The sequence below is a fragment of the Convolutriloba macropyga genome, chromosome 12, assembly GCF_964194025.1.
Source record: "Convolutriloba macropyga chromosome 12, txConMacr16.3, whole genome shotgun sequence".
Taxonomy (NCBI): domain Eukaryota; kingdom Metazoa; phylum Xenacoelomorpha; order Acoela; family Convolutidae; genus Convolutriloba; species Convolutriloba macropyga.
The window spans coordinates 56,939,670-56,965,442 of NC_134479.1; the positions used below are offsets into that span (position 1 = coordinate 56,939,670).

Below are 25,773 nucleotides of genomic sequence, written 5' to 3' on the forward strand. Positions count from 1 at the left end.
TCAAAGTGCATACGTGAGTAGGGCTAACACTTACAAACCATGGAGACAAACATATCGTTATACAAATGGATTTTAGCTGCAGTTTCTGTTGTTTTTAAGCTATTTTGCAACGTGTAATGATTTATAATCAGATATAACCAAAAATGGCAGGTATTCGACTCATAGTTATACTATGTGTACTACTCACATCCTCCGATAGTATTTCAGAATGTTTTTACAGTCTTCCTTATGCATCTCGAATACCTTCATTCAAAGGAATCTGTAACAGCAAACAATGTGCTTCACCATCCAAATTCAACTTTTCCTTTTTCTTGGTTGTTATATGGTATCTTCTACTAAAAAGTGGTGATATCGAAATAAACCCTGGACCAGTTCTGACATATGCACTTATGATGAAAAAGTTAAAATTATTTGATTCCAGAATAAAAATTCTACATCAAAACGCCAGAAGTTTAGCAGGACAACATCTGCTGTTGAAAGAACTCATTCAAGACATTGGTTACAACTGCATATATGCGTTTAGTGAAACATGGTTAACACAAAACCATCCGGAAGAATTTTGGCATATAGATAAGCAAAACTTTGACTGTTTTCGAAAAGATCGCATCCAAACAACAAAAACAAAAGGTGGTGGTATTATCATGTACATTCCAAAATTATTAAAACCTCGTCTCCGCGATGATCTCAACTGCTTTCCGGATACAATTTTTGAAAGTTTATGGGTTGAGTTGAGCATACAAAAAAAGAAATGCGTTTTGAATTTATCATACTGTCCGGAAAAAAAACTTGTTAAGATGTTTTTGGAAAAATTGGTCCTGGGAATTGATCTTGCTATGGCTGAAGGAAAATCTGTCATACTTGCTGGAGACTACAATTTAATCTATTTTGCAAAGCGCGACAGAAGTCTGCTGCAATCTGTAATTTCTCCATATGACCTTAAACCAACGAATAATGACACAGCTACAAGAATGATTAACTCTTCTTCAACACTTATCGATTATATCATAACAGACGATTTCGAAACTGGCATAGTAGCGGATACGATTTTGAAAACTGATCATTTTGCAACAGTCACAGTTCTTAAATCCGTGATGCTAAAATCAAAAACAACAAAGAAAAAGTTTTTTGACAAAAAAAAAATTCAGCCATAGCATTCCAAAATTTTATTAAAAATTCAGACTGGAGACACTTTTACGGTGCAGTGACAGGAGATATGATGTTATTAGAATTTCAAAGAATTATTGAAAGAGCATTAGCACTACATGCTCCAATTAAAACCTGTTATATTAGAACAGATAAACCAAAATTCTTGCTTCAAGAAAAATGGTTATGTGAGGAAACAAAAAGACAGTTTTCAAGAATTAGCGATGATGAAACTAAAAATGATTTAATCCGTCAAAAAGAAAAACAACTTCTTTCAAGTTTTATGGAGTTAAACAGTGAAAAAGTCAGATGGAAATTCATTCAAGATCTTCGTAATAAAGAAAAGACTCAAGCAAGAATTCAATCTTTATTAAACAGTTTTGGTGATAAGATAACAAAGCCCATGGAAATCGCAAATCTTCTAAATTACAAATTTTCGACTCTGGGAGAGTTTATTGGCTTGCAACAAACAAACAACATTCCTCCTAAAACTGCTCCGAGAAAGTGTTTCAATTTCCGATATATAACAACCAAGGAAACAAATGTGCTCATAGATTCTTTGAATACAAGTAAACCAGTCGGTCCTTCAAAAATACCAGCTTGGGCAATAAAAGATGCTAAAGCAGCGCTAGCGGAACCACTATGTTATCTCATTAATCAATTCATTACAGAAGGAAAATTTCCAGAAGATCTTAAAAAAGCTTGTGTAACTCCACTCTTCAAAAAAGGGAATCCCGAAGACCCACTCAATTATAGACCTATTTCTGTCACTTCTGCTTTGTCAAAAATTTTTGAAAAGGCGTTCAGTTCACAAATCACAAGTTTCCTCGAAAGAGAGCAATTATTGTCGGCTAGTCAATTTGGTTATAGAAAACAAATTTCAACAATTGATGCTATCCTGAAATCGACAGAACAAATAAGATTAGAACTCAACAAGAAAAAAAATGTTACAGGGGCGTTTTTAGATCTTTCAAAGGCTTTTGATTCTATAAACCACAAAATACTGTTACGGAGACTAGAAAATATAGGTTTCGATGAACATGCTACCAATTTAGTAGAGAATTATTTGAGTAAAAGAACGCAAAGAGTTGTTCTGAATGGAATTGAATCGGACTGGATAAATTTGAAGAGAGGAGTTCCACAAGGTACTATTTTAGGACCTCTATTATTTAACATTTACGTCAACGATTTAGCAAAGATTGTTGAAGAGGATTGCACGGTTGTACAGTACGCAGACGACACTTTTCTTTTTACATCCGACACTGATGAAATATCGGCAAAAACAAAACTTGAACATAACATCTCAAAAATTATTGATTTTTTTGCAAAGTCCCAGTTAGTAATGAACAAACAAAAAACAGAATATATTGTGTTCAGCACCAGGAAGAGGTTAACAAATACTGTTCTGAATGTTGACAATGAAAGAATAGCAGAATCAAATAGTGTGAAGTATCTTGGCGTAATTATAGACAGCAAACTAATATTTGATGGAGAAGTGAAAAAGATTCTTCAGAGAATGGCTTGTGGAATAAAAGTTTTGAATACACTAAGTAAAAGTTTACCACAGAAAACGAAAGTCTTATTACTTAATGCAATAGTAATAAGTCATCTACATTATTCCGCTCTAATTCTGATAGGGTTGCAAAAGTCATTAATCACAACTTTAGAAAAACAATTGAATTGGGGAATAAAATCCATTTTTAATAGGAGAAAATACGATCGGTCTACAGATCTCAAACTTCGCAACAAAATACTACCAGTTTCTTTTCTCTTGAAATATCGTTGCTCAAAATATTTTATTCGCTTACTCAGCAACGATCTTCCAGCGTATAAAATTGAACCTCTCTCTACCATGAGAATAAAACAACATGACAGGTCAAAAAAAGTAACTTTCGATATAAGAAAGAACAATAAGTTTTTAACTGATTCTTTTATTGCACAAGCCATTCCAATTTATAATAGTCTGCCTTCTAATATTAGACTGAAAACAACATCGAAAGCTTCCTTAAAAAAACAACTGGAAGAATATTTTTGGAAAGAATTTTTGAAGAAACCAAAAGTAACTGATATTAAAGATGATATTGAGAGCATTAGATTTCAATTTTAATTTTTAATCTTCACGATGTACATATAAAATTGTGAGAACATTTTATGTTCGCATTTTAGGCCATTTTTTAATAATGTAAGGTCAAATTTTTAGTTAAGTAATTTAATGATTTTATAATTTTACATAATGTTATATTCTTAACTTTACATTGCCTCTTTTACCATTTGCTTTTTATACTTATGTGTACCAGAGGAAATTAACAATGTTCTTTTTTTTTATATGCTTTTCTTGCATTCTTAAGAATCTGTCAAGCATTAGCAAAATGTTGATAATCTTCTTCAGAAATTAAAGTTAAGAAAATAAGCTTTTTTCAGTCGCCAGTTGTGCGAGTCAGCAAGGGTTTTACAAGTATTAAGCGGTCCTAGTCAAAAAATTGACCCGAAATAATGTACAACTAAAAGAAAAGTCAACAATATCAATTCTGACTTTTCTGATTTCCAATGTCGTACATGTTGTTAAGACAAATTTCACTACCAATTTGTATGACTCAATTTGTAGCGCTGAGAAAATCATTCGGTACAAAAGAACCCCAAATATTGATTTGATATTGCATTAAAATACCTTTCATACCCCCAGAAAAGGTTAACACTAGTCGCAAGGGCGAACCGATCACCCGTCCAAGATATTAACTACAAATACCTTATATTAAACCCACATGTCTGTACCCTCTATTAGAAACTCAAGGTGGGGGGATTAATCTACATATGCACCCCATAAAAGACGTGCGGTCGTACCCCTATAAAAGCAGTGTGGGGGGTATTACTCTATTATTTTGACGCTTTCTTGTCGGTAACAGTGGTTTAATAACAGACCCAAGTTGAGTTGCAATCAAAACGCGACAACACAACCCCCCTCCCCCTCCCCCCTGCCTTTATTCTTAACGTTCCCGGGTAAAAACAAACCTATTCCTTAGTAACATAAGTGACCATTTAGTCATATGAAACCTTTCTGGAAATAACATAGGACAGTTTAACTTTAATAAAAAAGGTTTTAGTCACTATCCTGGCACGTTTAGTGGTTTTACAGGCACTAATTTCGGATTTTGAACAATTGTTTGTGTTCTGAAACATGTTATGTTGTGGTTATATATCAATCAGTTGTTCAATAATACTGCGAAATTAGTTTTCCCGTATTTTAGTCTGAATAAATCACCTGTTCAGATTACTTCATAATGAAGAATAAGCAGGTTTTTCATGCTTTGCATATTTTGTTCACCCTAGATTCTTGATTAAATTTTTTCAATCATACCTGACATATAGAACATAATTCGACATATTAAATTAGACCCAATGTTTTGTAACTATCTCCGCTGCCTGAAATTTGCTCGAGCAAACTTTGTTATTAATTAGTTAAGTTTTGTTTAAGGAACCATATTTTTTGCAGGAGTCGAAATATGATTCAACGCCATCATGCTTTAACTCTCAATTAGTGATCCAAATGAATTTTATGCATTTAGTTACCAATTAGGTTTTCTTTCATTAATTTACCCTAGAAATTTTGTTTGCCGTATGTCGTGGTAAACAGCGTCAAGTCCAATAAATGTATAAAGTCAAATGACCCAAATGTCACCAAATGATTAATTAAACGTTAATTACGCAATTCAACAAAACTTGTAACACAAGTGGTCTGTACATAATTTGTGCGGAATTGATTTTTTTACCAGGAACCATTTGAAAAAAATGGGTCTTTCCCATTATAGCCCCCCCCCCCCCCAGCTTAGTGGTCAGATAACCTATAGCCCCCCCCCCCCCCCAATCATGGTAATTATACCATAATGGGGGGGCTATATTTTCATGGGGGGGCTATAATGGGAAAGACCCAAAAAAATATAAAAGGTTAAAATGGAAACTTAGTTCTGTTATTATTTTCTGAACGAATTTAGTATCCTGTTACTAACTGCAGCGTTCCATTGAATGAAAAAATGCTCACAAAGCTAGATAAACCTTGAAAACGTAACTAGGTCTTCCAGTAGTTTAAAGAGTGCGTTGAGTTTCTAACTTCAAAATTAACTCATTTAAAAAAAATGAGGGTCCTGATAAAACGATCAGAATAACACTACAGATCATTAGCCATTGCTGAGTTATCTGGTATCAAATTTCACGATGAGTTGGAAAATTTGATCTTAGGATTAAAAAAATCTAAGCAGCAAGATCAATTTATCTCCATAGCGAAACGCAGACTAGAAAAAAAACAAGATAGTTTAGTGCTGGTTCACCACATTTAATGAACCCTTGCCATGAAAGAATTGACGCAATCTTCTACATGACAAGATACTCAATTCCGTTTTATCCAATGCCATTATAATCAACCCTCCATTTTCCCCGTGTAATTAAAACCATTTGTACCCAACCTGTCATTTTACCTAATGCCAAATTACCCAATGCCATTTTACCCAATACTATTTTACCCCGCTGCCCTTTGATCTTTTTGCTCAATAACCTCATTACAAATTAGCAGTCGCTATTACAATGATGTTTCAACATACTTAAGCGGAAAACAAAATTCTAAGCTCGGTCGTGATAATTTCATATCAGGTTCCACGAACCATTTTATGCTAAATATTTGTTCTGAAAAATTTAACTATAGGATAAAACTAAGTTGGCATTGAATCTAATGGCAGATTGGGCATAATGGCTTTGCATGTAATTAAGTTGGCCAAATTGTTCTGACATCTCTGCACAAAGATAACAAAAGTAATTGTTTGGGAACAGTTAAAGAAAAAAATTTTATAATCTTCACATTTCCTGTTTTTGAGCAATTATTTTCTATTATAAGTATTAATATAATAGAGAATGACTAGAGAATATTCTTTTCAGGCTATGCAAATCCAAACACCATGCGTCTAGCAGAATTAAAATGAAAATAGTTTTAAACTTTCTGTGAAAAATACAATATCCTTCAAATCTCCATTTCATACATGATTCGTAATGTAAGTTAAACAGAAATAATTAGAAATATTATTATTATCATTATTATTATTATTATTATTATTATTATTATTATTATTATTATTATTTTTATTATTATTATTATTAATATTATTATTATTATTACTATTATTATTATTATTATTATTATTATTATTATTATTATTATTATTATTATTATTATTATAATTATTATTATTAATAATATTATTATTATCAATATTATTATTATTATTATTATTATTATTATTATTATTATTATTATTATTATTATTATTATTATTATTATTATTATTATTATTATTATTATTATTATTATTATTATTATTATTGGTTTAAGCACTATTTAAAATCTCAACAGTGCATGAAAATTAAAACAGATATGTTTTGAGTTTTCGCCTGAACAAAATTTTAGATGGTATCAGTTTCAAATAAAATAAGAGTTTATTCCACTCAACAGCGACAGCATGCAAGAACGAACACCTTCCAAAGTTAGAGCGAAATTAGGGAACAAGTAAATTGTAAAAAATATTGAGAAGTCGTAACCATTGTGTTTCGTTTCATTAGTTCCGATAAATATAGTGGGAGTTTGCCAGGTTGATGTATAAGAAATAATATAACGGTTTAGTGTGAAAACGATGTCAAATGCAGTTCAACTACCCGTACCGAACTCCAGGTGTAAATCAGTACTGGGCAATTGTAAATGCAAGTCTCCCATATTTTGCTCGCTTTCTCGAAATTTGCTTCTTTCAAGAGTATATTACGGCGCAAAAGACAATCTCTCAACAGTAATTGTGGCGTAGTACGAGCATCTGAGGCACGGGAGAGCGAGGGTTCATTTTTTTTTACACATGGCCCAAGTCTGAACATTGTAAAACCAGACTGAACGCAAGTCTAAAAAGTCAAAAAAGTGACGTAAATCAGTCTCTGATTCAATAATAGTGAGGAATTGCATTTATATTGGCCCAGTACTGAAACGCACTTGGAGTTAGGTACGGGTAGATGATACAAGTGTTTTAGATTTCTTCTTAATTTATCTAACAAATTGCAGTTATGGAAGAGTTCTATAAAATCAAGAGTCTGTCTATTTCAAAAAAGGTTAATAATTATATTGAAATAATTTTGCTCTTCTCTTGGCGTAATGTCTATGTTATGATAAGATTCATTATAAACGAAAAAGAAGCTCTCAAAATTTAGTAACAGAATATTTAACTAAAAAGAGAACTAATTTTTTGTCACATCTTTCGGCTACAAAATTTGCTCTTGCGATTTCTCAAAATAACAACTTAAGATCTAATTCAGATACTACCTGCCGAAAAATTTCTAAATATGCTTAATATCTCTTAGCGTTAATCTGCTATTCGACCTTTCTTCCCAAAATTATTAATACATTGGAGCTTCCTAAACTTTACGAAGAGAACAAATATTGTGGGTGTATGTATGTATATGTTTGTATGTGCGCGGGTGTGTAATTTGTATTTGTGTGTGTGGGTGTGTGTGTGAGTGCGCGTGGGTGTATGTTGTGTGTAGGTGTGTGTCTGGGTGTATGTGTGTGTGTCTGTCTGTGTGTGTGTGTCAGTGTGTGCATGCGTGTGGGGGCGTGCGCGGGTGTGTGTATATATGCTTGTAGGTGCGTGCGTGTTTATGTGTATGTGTGCGCGTGTGCGGGCGTGCGTGTGCACGTGTGTGTGTGTGTGTGTGTGTAAGTGTGTGTGTGTCTGTGTGTATTTGTAAGTGTGTGGTTCAGTGTGTATGTGTGTGTTTGTGCGCGTGAATGCGTGATTGAGTGTGGGTGAGTGTGTGTATGTATGTATGTGAGTGCGTGAGTGAGTGTGAGTGATTGTGTGTATGTATGCTTGTATGTGAGCCTTTGGTTGTGATTACGTGTTAGCCAAATGACGATATTCCGTATATTTGATCATAAACTAGATTGCAACAGTTGGCGTGCTTTTTTCCACAATTATTATAACATTGGAGCTTCTTGAGCTTTCCAAATAGAACAAATATGGTGGGTGTATGTGCGAATATGTTTTTATGTGCGCGTGTGTGTGATATGTTTACGTGTATGTCAGTTTGTGTGTTGGTGTGTGTGTGTGTGCGTGCGTGCTTGTGTGTGTATATATGAATGTGCGTGTGCGTGCGTGCGTGGGTGTGGGTGCATGTGCCTGTGTGTGTGCGTGTGTGTGTCTAATTGTGTGCAATCGTGCGTGGGTGCGTATGCGCACGCTGGCGTGTATTTATGTATGTGCGTGCGCGCGTGCGTGCGTGTTTATGCGTATGTGTGCACGTATGCGAGCGTGCATGTGTATGTGTTTGTGTTTGTCTGTGTGTATGTGTAAGTGTGCTTGTCTGTGTGTGTGTTTATGTGTGTGTGTGTGTGTCTGTGTATATGTGTGAGTGAGTTTGTGTGTGTTTGTATGTGTGTATGTGTTTGTCTGTGTGTATGTGTTAGTGTGTGGGTCTGTGTGTATGTGTGTGTTTGTGTGCGTGCATGGGTGAATGCGTGAGTGAGTGTGGGTGAGTGTGTGTGAGTGTATATATATGTAAACATTTGATTGTGATTGCGTGTTAGCCAAATGATGATAATCCGTATATTTGATCAAAAACTAGATTGCAACAGTCGGCATGCTTTTTTCCACAATTATTAATACAATGGAGCTTCTTAAATTTTCCAAATAGAACAAATATGGTGTGTGTATGTTTGGATATGTTTGTGTGTGCGCGTGTGTGCGATTTGTTTACGTGTGTGTGTGTGTTTGCGCGCGTGTGTGTGTGTTTGTGTGTGTGGTGTGGGTGTGTGTGTGTGCTGTGTGTGTGTGTGGTGTGTGTGTGTGTGTGTGTGTGTGTGTGTGTGTGTGCGCGCGTGTGTGTGTGCGAGTGTGTGTATGTGTATATGTATGTGTGTGATTGTGTGTGTGTATATATGTATGTGTGTGTATATGTGTGTGTGCGTGTGTGTGTGTATGTATGAGTGTGTTTGTTTGTGACTGCGTGTTAGCCAAATGATGATAGTCTGCACATTTGATCAAAAAGTAGATTTCAACAACAGTTACCATGTTTTTCACATAATACACCTGTTCCCCTGATTGCTATCATTCTTAAGGACTGATAAGAAACAGTTTATATTGTGAATGTATTTTTCAGACAATAAAAAGGCCAAACTCTATCTGCTTTTTACAATTTGTCCTTTCTTTAAAACTCAAAACTAACGCAAAATAAAATGAGACCTACTTGTTAGGGAAAGATCTAGAAATCAACTGTCCACTAGGCAATGCAATACGAAATGTTTTCGGCAGTTCCATAACCGGTGTGAAATCCTGATCCAGGCGTGAAAAGAATACATTTCTGTAATTTGGGTAAAGTGCTGCCAAGGGTTCACTTTTGTCGTGCTTTCCATGTTTTCCTCGCCCTGTTAGTGTTGGAGTGTCGAAATAGTTGATTTCCGCCCCCTTGTCACCTTTGGACCTGAAATTAAAAAAATTGTTTGCGCTAACTTGACTTTAATTCTTGACTCTACTTTTTGACGCAATTTTAAATTTCTTAGTGCAATTAATATATCATTTTTAAAATATCTATTTTCGTAATTAAGATTTCGGGAAAAATAATCTTTCGATAAGGAATGATCTTAGTGGACTTCGAAAGCAGTAACTGTTTGCTTTTACTCTATCGGGTGACTGGCGGCCATCAACTCTCAGCAATCACAGCCAAAATTTTAAGACAGTGGCAATAAGGGCCTTTTCCGCTTTCATTCCCCCCGTACGGTATGCACCCCCTCCCACAGTTAAAGAGCACGTGCCATTATATAATGAATCATAATGTAAAAATATAGCACGTGCGTCTAGAGGATGTAAACTATATGAACCCACTAACAAGGGAGGGGGGGGCAAAATCGGAAAAGATCCTTTAACAACATAGCTAGTTGGTTGAAAACATCAGATTCAATTGAGTTTATGTGTTACTAATGAAGCTCTGCTTCGACGCTTTATGGTTTATGTATACGTTCAGATTCCGAACAGAAACAAACTTGACGAGATGAAAAAAATAAGACTTGGTACACGTGGTACATGCTGGTTGCCATATTTGTTTAAATAGTTATGGCCTTAAAACTTTTTTGGCCTTGAACAGAAGTGGTTCACAATTAAAAAAAACTATTTATTGCTGTTAGAAAATTAACAAAAACTGTTTGATACAACTTTAAACTGGATCAATTCTGTACCTCTTCCCAACCCTCTGGGTGGGAATATTCTTTTTAAGCCCCCGGGAGGACGTGCTATATTTACATAGTATTGAGCTACATAAAAACACTTAAAATGTAACGAAGGTGGCAAAACAGAATCTTGCAAACCTTGATCAATTATTGCAGGGCGTTTAAAAGCTGACTTTTAAGAATATCGCAGATCAAGTATCATAGCGCTTTTCTTAATTTGATCTTGGCATCGAATCCAGGAGATCAAATTTGACACATGTCTAAAGTTCAATAGAAAAGGTATGACAGCATGTCGCAACGAAATGGCGTCCAATTTCAAAAAATCGGGACATCAAAAACTTTTTGCGTCATAACAAATTAATTAAGCTGTCCAAACTTTTCACTTTTGAAAAAGATTTTAGAATACCCAAAATACATACAACAGATTTGAGTTGTCGGAAAATTTGTTCCGAAACTGTATTAAAAATTGGGATCTTTTCCGTTTGTGCCCCCCCCCCCAGCTTAGTGGGCGCATATTATTTGCACCCCCCAGACGCACGTGCAATTTTTTTACATAATGATTTACTATGTAATGGCACGTGCTCTGTAACGTGGGGGCGCACAACGTACTGGGGGGGGGGCACAAACGGAAAAGATCCAAAAATTTCAAGTAAAAATGAAAAGATCTATTATTTCTGTCCGTTTACTGACATAACAATGAGATCCCTATTTTTTCCGACTAACATAAGCTCTCACCGTAGAACTCAAATTTTGTCGATCTCCATGGCATTTCTAACTCTTTCTACAATTTCATGTATAATGAAAAGCATTTTTTGTTACGTTAAAATTTTCGCCAAAATTATAACTTTATTAGTTTTTTGTAAAACATAGGCATATCGACTGAAAAATTTTATAATTCATGTTTTCAAACTGCCAAGAATCAGAAGAATGAAAACGTCTCAATTCTCAATCCTGCGTGTCAGCTTGTTGGATATACTAGCGGTTTTACAAAGACTCAGTGCAAAAAAATAAGAAAAATTAAGGAACTATTACCAAAGAGTTAAATAAAAACAAAGAGTGATAATGCGTTTTCGCGGGCCAGGATTCGCTTGATTGCAATACGCAAATTGAGTAACATTAATTTTTTTTTGTTAGATCAAACAACGGTTATTTTTCAGAAACTTTTGACAGATGTTCAAGTTGTATTATAAAAGATCTCTATACTATCTATTTCGTTCGTTTTCAGTTAAATGAACAGTGATAGTGGAACAGAACGCACGCAAGAACGAGAGTTTAGCTTGATTGTCTTTTCATTGGAACAGCAATTGCGAAATAACTATTTTTTACCTAGACCATTCTTTTCTTCGTAGGAAATTTGTAGGAGTTCTATATATTTTGTGTTACTAGCATTTCGGCCTCATGTTTCAACCTTTCATTAACCTTTTTTTTTCGTTTTTTTCACGATGCATTTATTTTCCTGCCGATAATTGGAATATGGACAAGTAGAGTTTTATGTTTTCTCAAGTTCTACTTGTGTTCTCAAACTCTTCAGCCCCTTAAGCATTTTTTGGATTTAATCATGGCCTGGTGGAGACCAATTGGTTAACTTGCAAGAACTCTCAATTTTTGCAGACTCTTACAGAGCGATCCATGCCCTAAACTTGTCGCAAAATCTTACAAGCCAACCCCTCGACCTCTATGTTCTTACATAACAGTTATTTGTCTTACAATGAATTTAAAAGATACCCGTTCGCCTGACTAGCTACTATTGAAAAAAAATCGACACATTTCTGATTGAAAACTTGTAAGTCATTCAAATAAGAATACGAGAAAAAACGTAACCTCCAAATTATCATTTTTTCTAAATAAAAGCAGCAGCCAATTGTATTTTACAGTTGGGGTGAAAAACTTGGAATTTTACAGGAATATGTTTGCGTTGGTTGACAACCATATGGCTTCCGGCAAAAATCGGAGTACAATTTTTGATCAGCTAATAGGCTCCAATTTCATGTTCTGAACCGTAAATCTGACAAGATATTACCAAATCTGAAAAACCTACGCATTGTCATTTCTTGGAATATGAAAGATGATGTTCAACACAGACATTGATGCAAAAGAGTTTTTTTAGCTCACAGAGACTAGGAAAGCAATTTTCGACAGATTATAGTGCTTAAAACTTTACGCGTAACACGCCGATAAAGCTTGATGATTAGCTTAAGAGATTAGGCAAACTAGAAACAAAAATTAAAGGTTTCTCAATTTGGTGAATTCTCACACCTATTTCGAGTATGCTATACCAGTTAAATCCTTAACAATCACTGTTAATAAGATTCTACTTCAAAAAGGACATCAGCTAGAAGCTGATGGGAAACCATCAATACTAAAAGTTGAAGTTCAGTCAATTTTTTGTGATTTTTGCAGGAAGTTTTATTCTTAAATGCCTTCTCTCTTATCGTATAACTGTGTAAACAATTTTGTAGAAGTTCAATCGCACCGAACATAAAACCTCAAGGACAATATTTTCAAAGCCACCGTGAGAAATTGAAGAAAACACAAGAAAATGAATTTTTCTTAACTGAATTGCCCAATATAAAATGCTGGCGGTGGATCTAATGGGTTATCACATTGATCAAATTCTGAGCGCGACAATATAAAAAAAATCCAGTGACGACTACGTATGCATCAGCAAAGAAGACGGAAACAGAGCTGGAAAATACTTTTTTGTCTTATTCCGTATATTTTTTCTTCTTTTAACAAACATTGCATACTTAGTTAGTAACATATTTGAAATTCTACCTAAATGTAACTGAAAGCAGCAACTGTTTGCGTTTTTGTAAATAATTAAGCAGAACAATTTTAATTTTTTGACACAATTAGAAGAATTATGACTGCCTCTACTATTTGAAGAGAAAAGTTATATTAGGCCTCTGTAGTGTTTCGCCTTTTGTTCAAGTGATCACGAGTAGTTTAGATTTGAATATCCCCTAAGGGATAGCATTTGATGATTGATAGTCATATAAAATATGCCATATCCCTTAGTAATGCAGAAAACCTGGTTTTCATGCTTAGCTTGAACTTCCTCAGAAACTCACAGGAATACTTTTTTCTAATTCCTTTTATTTTTAATTATTTTCTTCTGTTTTGAAGATCAAAATTACAAGATGATCCTATAACAGTTTGTTTCGCTGACACCGTTTCCTATCATCAATAAGTCGAAAAACTAAAAAAAAAATGTTACAGTCTCTTCCTCAGGAAAGTTGCAATTTTTTGAATTAAAAAGTGAACTACTTTCATAACCAGTCTGTTGAAGTTTCTACGTCAATTATAATATATACATTCTATTTCTCTAGTAAACTTTTGATATCAAAATTAAGGGTTTCTTGTTGCGTTAAATATAAAATATAATAAAATACTCACAAGCACATTTGAAAATGCCGAAAATCTACAATGCCGGAAGTTAAAAAGCCAGAAGTTCCAATGTAGACAGAAGTTGACTTCCGTTCAATTTAATCATTTTAAAACGTGTGCATTTCGTGTTTAAAGCAATGGTTAAGTGACGCTGTTTAAAGTCACTGAGAAGTTCTGGCGTTTATCGAGAACCGCGAAGTGGTTCGAGATATTAAGTCAGAATTTCGAACTAACTTCTGCAGAGTCACTTAACCATGCTTAAAACACGAAACGCGCACGTTCTAAAATGACGAAAAACATCGAAATTCAACTTCTGGCTATGTAGCAACTTCTGGCATTTTGACTTCTAGCACTGCAGACTTTCGGCATTTTAAAATGTGCCGTGTGTTTTAAGCATGGTTACGTGATTCTGCAGAAGTCACTTCGAAATTCTGACTTCGAAATATCTCGAACCGCTTCGCTGCTCTCGATAATCGCCGGAAGTTTCCACTGACTTCAAGCAGAGTAGCGTAACCAAAACTTAAAAAATAAAAATAATTTCTACAAAATTTCCGTCCAGTATCACTTCGTTGTATTGTGAATCAGTTACATGAAATAATTATACGTCGTCTATTGATTAGTGAGGGTATTTTTGAAATCGTCAAAACTGGTAAATAAATTTTTGATGTTCAATTAAGATCACTTACCTTTTAACCAGGCGCCTGAAGAATGCCATTTTCGATTCTGATTGTAGAACTGGTATTAGCTGGTTATAACTGATAATAACTGACAAACACACTTCCCCCTAGTTATTACTTAACATGAGGTTATTAGCACCGTTAATGTAATTAAGTAAAACGCTTACAATAAAATACAAAAACTGAAAAACATAACTTCTACAAAATGATACAAAATAATGAATAATGATTATTTAAAAGCAAGAATGTTGAAATTGGTAACTAAAGGAATGTAATATTGCGAACAGGAAATCTTAAACTGAACCAAAATTATTCGAATAAAAATTAAATTGTAACCGAATAAATTACTTATTTGCCGTCGTTAAAATCGTTTTTGTTGTTAAAAACGATACAAGTTATCAGAATGTTGTGAATTCGATATCAAGTTATTTCGTCAATTTCTGCAAATTTTTGGTTTTTGTGACATTAAATTGGCGTTAAAATTGCACCGTTTCTTTGAAAGACTTAGCAAACAATTTGAAATCTCGTTTATTGTTGCAAAAGAGATTGAACGGCAGACTTCTTGAATGAACGAAATTGAATTTTGGTTTCAAAATCGGGTAAAGTTTGGAGCCTAAAGGAATTAGCGATCGGTTTAAAATTGGGTCGCCGAAGTTTTCGGTCTGAGATTGTGGGTTTAAAGAATTAGGGTTTCATTTAGGTAGCTTCTAATCCGGTTAGAAGGTTTGAACAATATACATGTATTTCAAATAATAGTTTTAGTTTAACTGAATCAAATTAGTTAAACTGAGAAGCTGAACAAAGAAATGATTTTGATCTGAATAAGTTCAAAATTAACAGATGGTCAAGTACGTAAATCCTATTTTTCAAACGATTTGATATCCGGAACTTTGACAGCCCCCCCCCCCCCCCCCACTTACACACACATACGAACAAACACACAGGCATACACACACACACACAGTCACACACACACACACACACACACACACACACAGTCACACACACACACACAGTCACACACACACACACACACAGTCACACACACACACACACACACACACACACACACACACACACACACACACACACACACACACACACACACAAACACAAATATATATTCATCTGTATACTATCAGAAAAATGTTTACAAAAAAGTTTTGCAAATTTGTGAGGAGTAGCTGAAAAGATTTATGATTTTGAGAAATCGCAGGGGGAATTTGAAACAAAGCTTTTACAGTTGTTTTTCTGCTCAGTGTTTGCCCAGACAAAACGTCACGTCTCAATCAGAAATTAATCACTAAAGCTGAACAACTTTAATCAATACAGAATCAAAGTTCTCTGATCATGTCAGTTTTACTAAGTGACATGTTTGAAACCTAGCAAATTCATCGGATATGAAGTCGCAAACCGTGAGTCAAGTCTCAGCAAATCTTTAATGAGATTCTAAACTTTGTCTTCGATCGTCAATTTATGTGTACAAAAAATTTTCTTGGGCTGTTTAACAAATAGCGAAAGCTAACAATTGTTTGCATTGAGACGCCAAAAAACGAAGATAACAGCTCGTGAAAAGTAAAAACTTGTCTGAGATTTATCAAAAATTTGGACTCGGTAACAATTTTCATTAGGTGGCCAATATCCTAAATCGAGTACTCGATTTTTTCGAGGGTTTTGACGACGCAAGTTTTAAGATCAAAGTTCTAAGCGTGTGTCGTAACGAGTTACATGCTCAAAATGGTGAACATTTATCCGTGAAAACTTGTGAAAAAATGTAAGCGCTTTTCCACGTTTCGCGCAACTAAATTCCATCGTTGAAAATATGTGAATGGTGAAAAGTGGAGAAAAGTAAGAACATGCAATTGTTACATGCAAAAGATGCTCAATTTATAAGATTCCACAAAACGCCCGATTTACTGAAAAATGCTTTTTTAGACATTGACCACGTAATAGACAGTAGACTCCCTTGAAAAACTTATTTAGAAGAAAATTGTAATCTAGAGCTAGAATTTTCCGAAAACCAGTTATAAATTAAAGCTTATGTAACGCGGGGATTCGAGGCATGGACCTCCCGATCCCTCAAGAAAAGCAATGCCCACTCGGCTATCTGGCCCTCATTTAAAACGAAAGCGTGAAAAATTCACTTGAGATGTCAAAGAATGCTCTAGAAGAAAAGCGCAAAAACGGTCAAGCAAAAAAAATGCATAAAAAAAGACCAACACGTTTACAGTAATTAGATCAGTTATGAGATTATGAGATTCTGTAATGAGTTTTAAATCTGGCTATGACTCCTCTTGTTCTAACTCAGGGTTGAACTTAGGTGCTAAGTGGTGAAATATTCCAATTCTCTTGAAAGGTTGCGGAATCCAAAACCGAGCTGTAATAAACGACAAAACTCTTTTAAAGATGTGATTCATAGCTGCTAGACAAAAATTTTGGTGGCTACGCACAACACCATTGCAGTTTTTCGTAAGACATCTAAAAATAGCAAAAAAAGAGAAACATTAAGAATAATGTTTGAAAAATTTATCAATACGTACATGTTTTTTAAAACTGTAATTTGAGGTCATATGTGACAAATCATAAGAGCGATGACAGATCAAAAGTGTTCTCTAATTACTTTGTTAAGTTTTTGTTAAACACATTTCTACCGTCTGAAAACCGCCATATATTTTGTATTTAATACAAGGTGAAAAATTTGTTATAAATATCTTTAATTAAAGTCGTTGCACAATTAAAAGGACAAGTGAGTAGTACTAAAGTTTTTCTAGACCAATGTCGGAAGAATTGCTCACAAATTACAGGCGAGGCAATTTAATCAGCAGCTGTAGCCTAGATAAATTTTTTTTATATGTGCAAGATTTGTTGACCACGCCGGGATTCGAAGCATGGACCTCCCGATACCTCAAGAAAAGCAAAGCCCGCTCATCTATCTGGCCCTTATTTAGAACGAAAGCGTGAAAAATTCACTTGAGATGTCAAAGAATGCTCTAGAAGAAAAGTGCAAAAACGGTCAAGCAAAAAATTTGCTTAAAAAAGACCAACACGTTTACAGTACTCTACAGTAATTACAAACTTCGTTCGAGAGCAATTAATAAAAACTGAACTATACTAATATCCCATATGGGCTCACGTTCACATTTGATTTGGCTTAATTGGTTTCTTCTTTTTGAGCTAAATTTATATTATCAATAAAAAAAATATCAGCTTGAAAGTATTTTGCAATATAACAAATTTGTTGAAGCAACAGTTAAGGGAGAGCTTAGCGACAAATCTCCGATTTTTTCAGATTTTCTTTTTAACGTATGAGCAATAAAAACTACTAGGCCAACATAAGTTTGTACTATTTTTTTGGAAAACATTTTTGTAATTCATTGGTAGAATAAGCGGTTTCAGTCATGATTGATTTTTTTACACTTCGCGATGAACAGAGTGAGCGAAAGATCCAAAAAAATTGGCACGTTTATTGAGCCATATTAAATTTAATTAATGATCGCTTGATACCATTTCGCAAAAATTCAAAAACAAGCAAAAAAGTACGCACAAAAGATAAAAAATAGAAAAATTTTTAACAACATGTTTCATCAACAACCCGATCAAATTAAGACAACGAAACGAAAAGTAGAAAGACAATTTCTATCAACATGAATGAGAAAAACCACAAAATCTCGAGTGAAAACAAATTTGTCTTGAGAATTTCAATCTTTATTAATACATGATCTATTTTTGTAAACTATAGACCTAGAAACAGTTATTAAATTGGTTTTTGTCTAATAGCGACAGCTCCTATGAAGGTGCAATTTTTGCAAACCACTATAAATAATCAGGACAATGAGATAAAGACAGAATAAGGTATGAAAAGAATATTAAATCTCATTTCGAGGTAAACTTCCGGAGAACTTGAAAATGTCTGAAACGAATAAAGTTCAGTCAAAGAATGAAATTTGAAAATTTGATAGCGAAAACCTGGCTCACATTAAGCAAGCCGTAAGTTTCCGAACGGTAGGTAAGTTAATCTCAAGCAATGTTTCAACTTGAAGTTTTATGCCTATAATGGTAAAGCGTTTTAGACCAGGTTTATAATAAGTCTGTTAACTAAAGCGGGTTTTGTATTAACTCACAATCAACAAGAATTTAAAAGCTTGAACAACAAAATTAACCAGATTTCTGTTTATTCTCAGACAACTTTTAAACGAAAGCCTCCATTGCCGTGAAACTTAAAGACACGAGATAAGAGTTATAACTTTCTTATAACCAGTAATAACTGGATAGCTTAAGACACTTTTATGCACCTCAATTCTCAACAGGTAATTCCTGGATAGACATATCGCCCAAACTCAGGGAACAATTCCGGTGTGGGGGGAGGGGGGGGGGGGTACTCAAAATAATACCAGAATATGTATCGTAAAATATAAGGGATATTTCACATAAATAATAACTGTACTCTCAAAAGTACGTTTAATAAAAACAAGTATGAACTAAGTATTCGAAATCTTACTTAGAACAGTTGGGAGGCGCGCGGGGGAGGGGGGGGGGGGAGGGGGGGGGGGGGGTTGGGTTCGTGGGTTTCAGTTTTTATTATATAATAAATGGCTGCTCTTTGATTGAAACTTTGGGTGAATTGGGCAAACTTTAGGTGGGGTGCTGGGGTGCTTGGGAGGGGGGGGGGGGGGGGGGGGGTGGTTATAGGTAATATCAATGATTGGAGAGATTTAAAACACAAAAGTTAGGTTGGAAGTTACAGCTGCTGTATTTGAGTTAAATTTCTCAAACTTAGCTTGACATTCAAACTTTTGGTGTCTTTACCTGGGCTGTGGTTTAAACTCAGCTAACTTATAAATACCGAACCTGGTTATAAGGATTGGTTAGTAGCTGCGTATGGTTAGATCCTAAGGAAAGCGGGTAATAGCAAAGTGTAAGTTATAAATAGTTATGAGTTATAACTTCGGAGACCAGGTGTTTTAAACAGCGTGTTAATCTAGCAGCTTCGCTACATGTGAGTTATAATAACAATTATAAATTGTTCCTAAATTTTGGGAGCGCTTCTTTATATATTATCTCAAAATTTACATGACAATGTTACAAAATGAAATATAGAGATATTATATCTAAATTAACTTGGTTTAAAATAATGTTTAACTTTAATAAAGCTTCATCTAATAATTGCGATGGCTCAATTTTTAATATTTTAAAATCTTTGATGTTAATTCTTTACAAAATTTGGAAATTTTTTAATTGACAATTGAAATAATTTTAATCAAATAATTTCATAAAACGTTAATTTTTGAAAGAGAAACATTAATTGAAAAGTCGACTGTTCGAATTTTCGGTTTCAACAAAAAAACAAGAGAAAACTTTAAGAAAAATTTCTGGAAAAAATTATTTGTCACAATGATACGTCGGTTAATTGGGCTGAAATCATTTCAAGCACAGATTGCTACAGCCCAGGTGAGTTTGGGGGGCTTGTATTCCCCACACGTGTCAGTTTAGCATTTGTTTTGGGTAAACAAAAGGAGAAAACCCACCACAACCAAACCCAAATTCGAGCTAAAATCCAACTTTGAATTGAAACCCGAGTTTCCATTGGCATAGCAGTCACTTGAAGTATTAACTATTTAACTATTTATAACTAAACTGTACTTTTTCTGTTTCAGAGTAAATACCTTATAACCAGTGAGACGACGGCGTATTAAATAGATTATTAAAATAGCCAAATTAAATTTAGAGAACTTTTTTCTATTTATTTATATATTTATATTCTACCTAAAATACTTGAATATACTTATGTAAATAAAGATCATGGGTTCATTTTCTTGAGTAACTTTCGAAGAAAAAGATTTCTGTAAAGTTTGAAAAATTTTTAAAGTTCCTGAAAGAAAAAAGAACTGAAATCATTGTATTTTTAAACAAAATTTGTTGAAATATAACTAAATTTTTTCTTCATTTTTCATATGAAAAATACTTCCAATTTTTTCAATTTTCTGCTAATTGATAAGTATGCTTGAAATGAACCATCGTTACACCTTGCAATTAACACTACAACAGAAGAACCGACGCTCGCTTAATTGGCCGACAGGGAGTTAAGCCGACCATCAAAAAATAAGAACTTAAGCCGACAACCCGACCGCACTTTGTGTAATCATTGGACAAACTAGCCGTACTTTGACCATAATCAGATTTTTCCGCCAATCAGAATTGTTGTCGGCCAAATTTCTGTTTTTTTTTTACTTATCGGAATTTTTCATTTTTTTCCTTTATGTCGGCTAAACATCTTGTCGGCCAATACCCCTAGCACCATTACAAAACACGTGAACTTTGGGCTAAGCGTGAACTAACGAACAGAAGAGCGAGGGGTGATCAAACTGAGAATTTAGTGTATGATTTCACCCCCTAATCACAATCACCTGTAAACGAATACATGAAATGAACAGGAGCTGAAAACTTTGGTCACCTTATGGTCAGCGGGTATTAAGGGTGAAATTTATGCACCATTAGAAAACCATAAGAACAGTCAATAAATATTGGTTGGAAATTTTCCTGAATATCAAAAAAAGGTTGATTAGAAATTAGTCACAAAAATTTTAAAGCGGGCGGCTTGAAAACAGACAATTTTTTTGAAAAAAAAATTAATTAAAAATTGTCTCGAAATTCAGTTCAAAGGCTGATAGAAAATTAGTCTCAAATTTCAGACAAGTAATTGAAAATTAATTTTGTGAAAATTCTATCAATTGACGTATAGTTACTTTTTTGATGGAGTGATGAAATAACATGATCAGATCTAAGTTAGTTGAAAGAAGAATTATATCAAAATTTTAGCATGCTGAATGAAACAAACATGAGGCAAAAATTAGACGGAAGTCAGATAGGGGGAAATCACGGGCAGTTCGTGAACAATTCAATAATTCACCCCTTCATCAATTGGGTCAAAGCTCTTCAAAAACTGCTTCAATTGTTGTTCGATCTCATCAGAAATTTCTGATGGTCGAAAATATCAATTTTTCATAGAAAAAATGCGATGACAAAAACCAAATGTTTCTCGTTTAACAATTTGGTTGAATTATTTACAAACAAGATAAAACTGAGATCGAAAAACATATCTGTATGAAGCCAGAACGGGTCGCTGAGAGGTATGTCGCGGGGTGAAAACTTTTGCATTCTGGAACAACATTTAGCCCTAAAAAGCACTCTAGGATCGTTGGTTGGATCGTTGACCGTTTTTCTGAAAAAATGAAGATTTTGATCAAATGAAATTCTCTGTCATCTCTGTAATCGTTGGTTGTCTAATGCGTCGTATCTTTTTTCGTTATCGGATTCCTTTTTCGTCATATTCTTTCAAACATTTTCTCAGATTCGGATAGTCTATTGGTTCTATATTATTACATAAAACTTGTTTTTGAAATGTTGGAAACATTTGCTTCTGCTATCGGTTTGCAAGTAGCCAAGCTCTCAGTTTTTGAACATTTCTGTCCTCGCATACTGTTCTTTACCCAGATAAAAAGGGCCTCAAAATTTGGGGGTTGCGGGATGCCAAAAAGTTAGATGCCAACTCTTTAAAAAAGCAAAGCTAATTACTTGCTCATTTCGTGGCAGAACCTGCCAAAACTGTTCTTTTTCTGCACTTTGTGCACAAATAGCAATTTGACCCTTATTTTTATTTCTTCCGTAAAACGTATCTTCAAACGAAATTTGATTAAATAAAATTATAAATTTTGATCCACTGCCATTGAATTTAAAAACAGTCCTGAAATAGCTATCTATTCCGTAACTTAAGGTAAGTTCCGCGACCAGTGTAGTTGTGATTATCATTCCTGGCCACTACCATAATCATATTACCAAAAAAAACTTTTCCTCCGAGAACAGCAGACAATTTTTGTTTTTAAAAAATCAGTTCAACAATTAGGGCTTTAATAAACTTCATTTTATGGCTCCTAAAACATATATTAAACACATGCACTTCAAATTTTTCCACGCAATGAACAATTTCCAGTAATATTTCGACAGGTTGAAATCTACAAATATTTATGTTGAGTAATTATTCTGGTGTAATTTTGTATTGCGATAGATGGCGCAATGAAGTTCTCAAGCTGAGCAGATGTGGCCTGCTTCATCTGCAATTGCTTTGATTCCTTCTCATTTTTTATAAAATTAGGTTTTACAGACTTACTCTCATCTGATACTGTTGTCCAATTCACCATTATTTCTTGACCTAATCGTTTTGCACAAATTGCTTTTTCTCATAATTATGAATGTTTCATGTAATGGATTGTGATTATCCGTTGTTAGTATGTTAATAGAAAACTCAAAATTAAAAAAGGAGTCTAAATTTGACAAAAATTGACAGCAGATATTCTTTTGATTAAACATTTGCAGTAAAAATTTTTTAATTCTCTTACTTTTTAGAAAATAACATTCAATTTGAATAGCCATCCTTTCCTTCATTTCTTATATCAGTGATCCTCTTATATAGAAGTTCTTGTATTTGTTCTGTTAAGCTTCCGTTCTACCTCGTTGACTAATTTCCCCGAAAAACAAATAAATTAAATATTTTTTTCTATTATAAAAATGTGGGGAGAAAACGCGAATTGCGAAACGGCTGAAAGTTAGAAAAATGCTAGCCCGTATGAAGTGCGGAGCAGAAAACCGCAGTCTAAATATTAATAAATATTTTTTGATTTGTAAAAAAAAACAGTTTCAGAAAAAAAATTGTTTCAGCCTGATGCATTCAGACGACATGGCAACTATACCGTCTTCAATTCGGTTTCAAAACCCGTCATTTCCAAAATTTAACAATCAAACCGATCAAAAACAATCAAAAATGATGGTTGACTAAAATTATCGTTCAAAACCGCTCAAAACCTATCATAAACTGTCAGTTCCTACAAATTCTGACCGTTTTTATTCGGCTGGTCAACAGAGGAGGTTTATCATTTTTGCAGTGGGATGCAATTTTTTGATGCCCGTTGGGCGGTTTTGTTGAACATATCGAAATAATTGTATTTTATTTTTTATCTCCAATTTGTCGACTATTTTTCCGTTGAAAATTTTAAGATTTCTTATTTTGAAGTTGATGCTCAATTAAGTTTCATAACTTTTCTGCGTAATTCAATAGAATTGGTTTTGCTCCTGAGTTTAAGCTTCACAAAAAAAATTTTTTTGCTTAAATCATTTCTCTGACCTTACGAACACGGCTGGACTTTAAAATGGCGGAGTCAAAAAAAGATTTGCAAAAGCCACATTGCCGAATCTCCTTGTTAGACTTTGACCTTATAAGTGTGAAAAATGTGCTGGTCAAACTAAGAAAGGATATCAGCAATTTGGTGACAAAATTATGGGCGTATACAGCGTTCTTCTCTTTATAATGTTTTGCCCACGTTTGCGCATCGCAATATTTGAAACCGTCAGTAGGAAATAAATCTTGAAAGCATAATGATTCAGACATTCTATAATGCGAGTCCTTCTCTCGTGAAGGTCAACAGTGTGCTCATGAAAGTTTAGATATAAAATGTATCTTGAGCCTACTATGGTCTCGGTCAATTTCTTTTTTAGTAATCACTACAAAAATCCTGCTAAGTTTTCGCCAGAGGGCTGAAATTATTGATATTTTTTCCAATTAAAAGTTCCATTTACTGCTTAGAGGTTTTCATTTCAGCTTCTTGAATTTTTTGAAATGCCACATTTTTAAGAATTAGAAATTGATATGTCTTAAACGTGCCAAAAATTTGATTTTTTTTTCAACAAGCAACATGTGTCGTTCTAATTTAAGAGCGAAAGCAGAAGTTCAAACAACAAAATAGGCTAGTTTACAGTGAAGTGGTGGTACTGTTAGTCTGCAAGACACAATTACTGTGTTAGGTACCAAAAAATTGGTTTTGAATCAACATTTATAAACTGTCAAAGTCATTGTGCCACAGAATTAAACCAACTGCTCTGCTGGGACCTATGAAATTTCCTCCTCAATTATAACGCCCTTTTCCCGCTCCTCAATGCTACATTTTTAAATGAACCTTAATAAATAAAAATTGGGTCTTAAAAAAACAAGAAAAAGCTGATAAAATAATAAATCAATTAACTTCTTTGAGAAAAAACCCATTGTATCGTTTCTTTTGCAGAAAAGGTCAATCAGCATTAGTTTTTGATTTCAATATGCCCTTGAGGTCACAAAAGTTGTCAAAACACATTCAGATTTAATCCAAGAAACAAAAATCTGAAAAAATATTATAAATCAAATGACTAGTAATTTTGCTCTCAAAATTACCAAACCTCACTTTAGCGCTAATTGAATTGTTTTCAACATATGGGCACAACAAATGGAGAAAATGAATTATATAGCAAAACCATCATGCCTAACTAGTTAAATGCTAAACATAGATAGATTCGATAAAACTTTTGTCGTCCTCGAGATTGTTTTTTCAGGACATTAAAATCAAAAACAAACAAACTATTCGAAAATCAGCCTTTTAGAAAACCTCTCACGGGCACAACCAGTGCATTTAGTCTTAGTCGAGAAAAATTTGAAATCTACAAAGTCTTAAAAAATACCAACAGGGCAACCGCACTCTTTGGATGAAAAAAAATCCATCTGAAAAAACGTTTGAAGAAAAATTGCATTTCTGACAACAGAGTTTTCAGATAGTTTCAAAAACTGCTTGTGATTCATTTAGAGGGAAAATGTTGAGAATATAAGGGCACTATTAGAACCGCCATTTGGTTAAATTTTGCTGACCTCAAATATCTTTTTCTCAAAATTATAAGTTTTATGATGAATTTTAATTATTCGCTGTTAGTATGTCAATAAAAACTAAAAATTGTTGAGGGTCTAAAATTGGCAAAAACAACAGCAGATATTCTTATTGATAGAACACTTGCACTAGCAACTTTTTTGTACTTGTCCTAATGAACATTCATTTTAATAATCTCGTCCTTTCCTACATTTGGTATCTCAATGATCCCATTGTATAGAAATTCTGGTAATTTTGGATTTTTGTAAGCTTACGTTCTGTTTATTGATATCTAATTTCCCAGAAAGACAAACAAAATAATTTATTTTTTCGATTGGAAAAATGTGACAAGAAAATGCAAACTGAGAAACGGCTGAAAAATAAGAAAAAGCTACCCTAGGTGAAGTTGGGACCAGATAAACCCCTGGCTAATTATTAAGAAATATTTCTTGTTGCTACAGAAAAAAAAATCAGCTTTAGGCCTCCAGAGAACATAACAACTATAACGTCTTTAGTCCGGTTTCTTCTTGATTTTTGCAATAAACTTCCCAAACGAACAATCAAGAAATACAGCCTCCTAAAAAGCGTTCAATAACGGCAGTATACT

At 34.0% G+C, this 25,773-nt stretch overlaps 1 protein-coding gene across 1 annotated transcript in view; it reads right to left on the reverse strand.

The window, feature by feature from the left end:
* LOC142350556 (uncharacterized) overlaps positions 1-14,910 on the reverse strand; it is a gene marked incomplete at its 3' end in the record, with an annotated part of 69,675 nt that extends 54,765 nt beyond the window's left edge. The window contains exons 1-2 of the mRNA XM_075402406.1: positions 14,458-14,910; positions 9,409-9,642 (exon numbers count right to left, since the gene is read on the reverse strand). Of these exons, the coding sequence (XP_075258521.1) occupies positions 9,409-9,642; positions 14,458-14,486 (263 nt within the window). The remainder of the gene's footprint in view (positions 1-9,408; positions 9,643-14,457) is intronic.
* Positions 14,911-25,773: the final 10,863 nt, after the last annotated feature.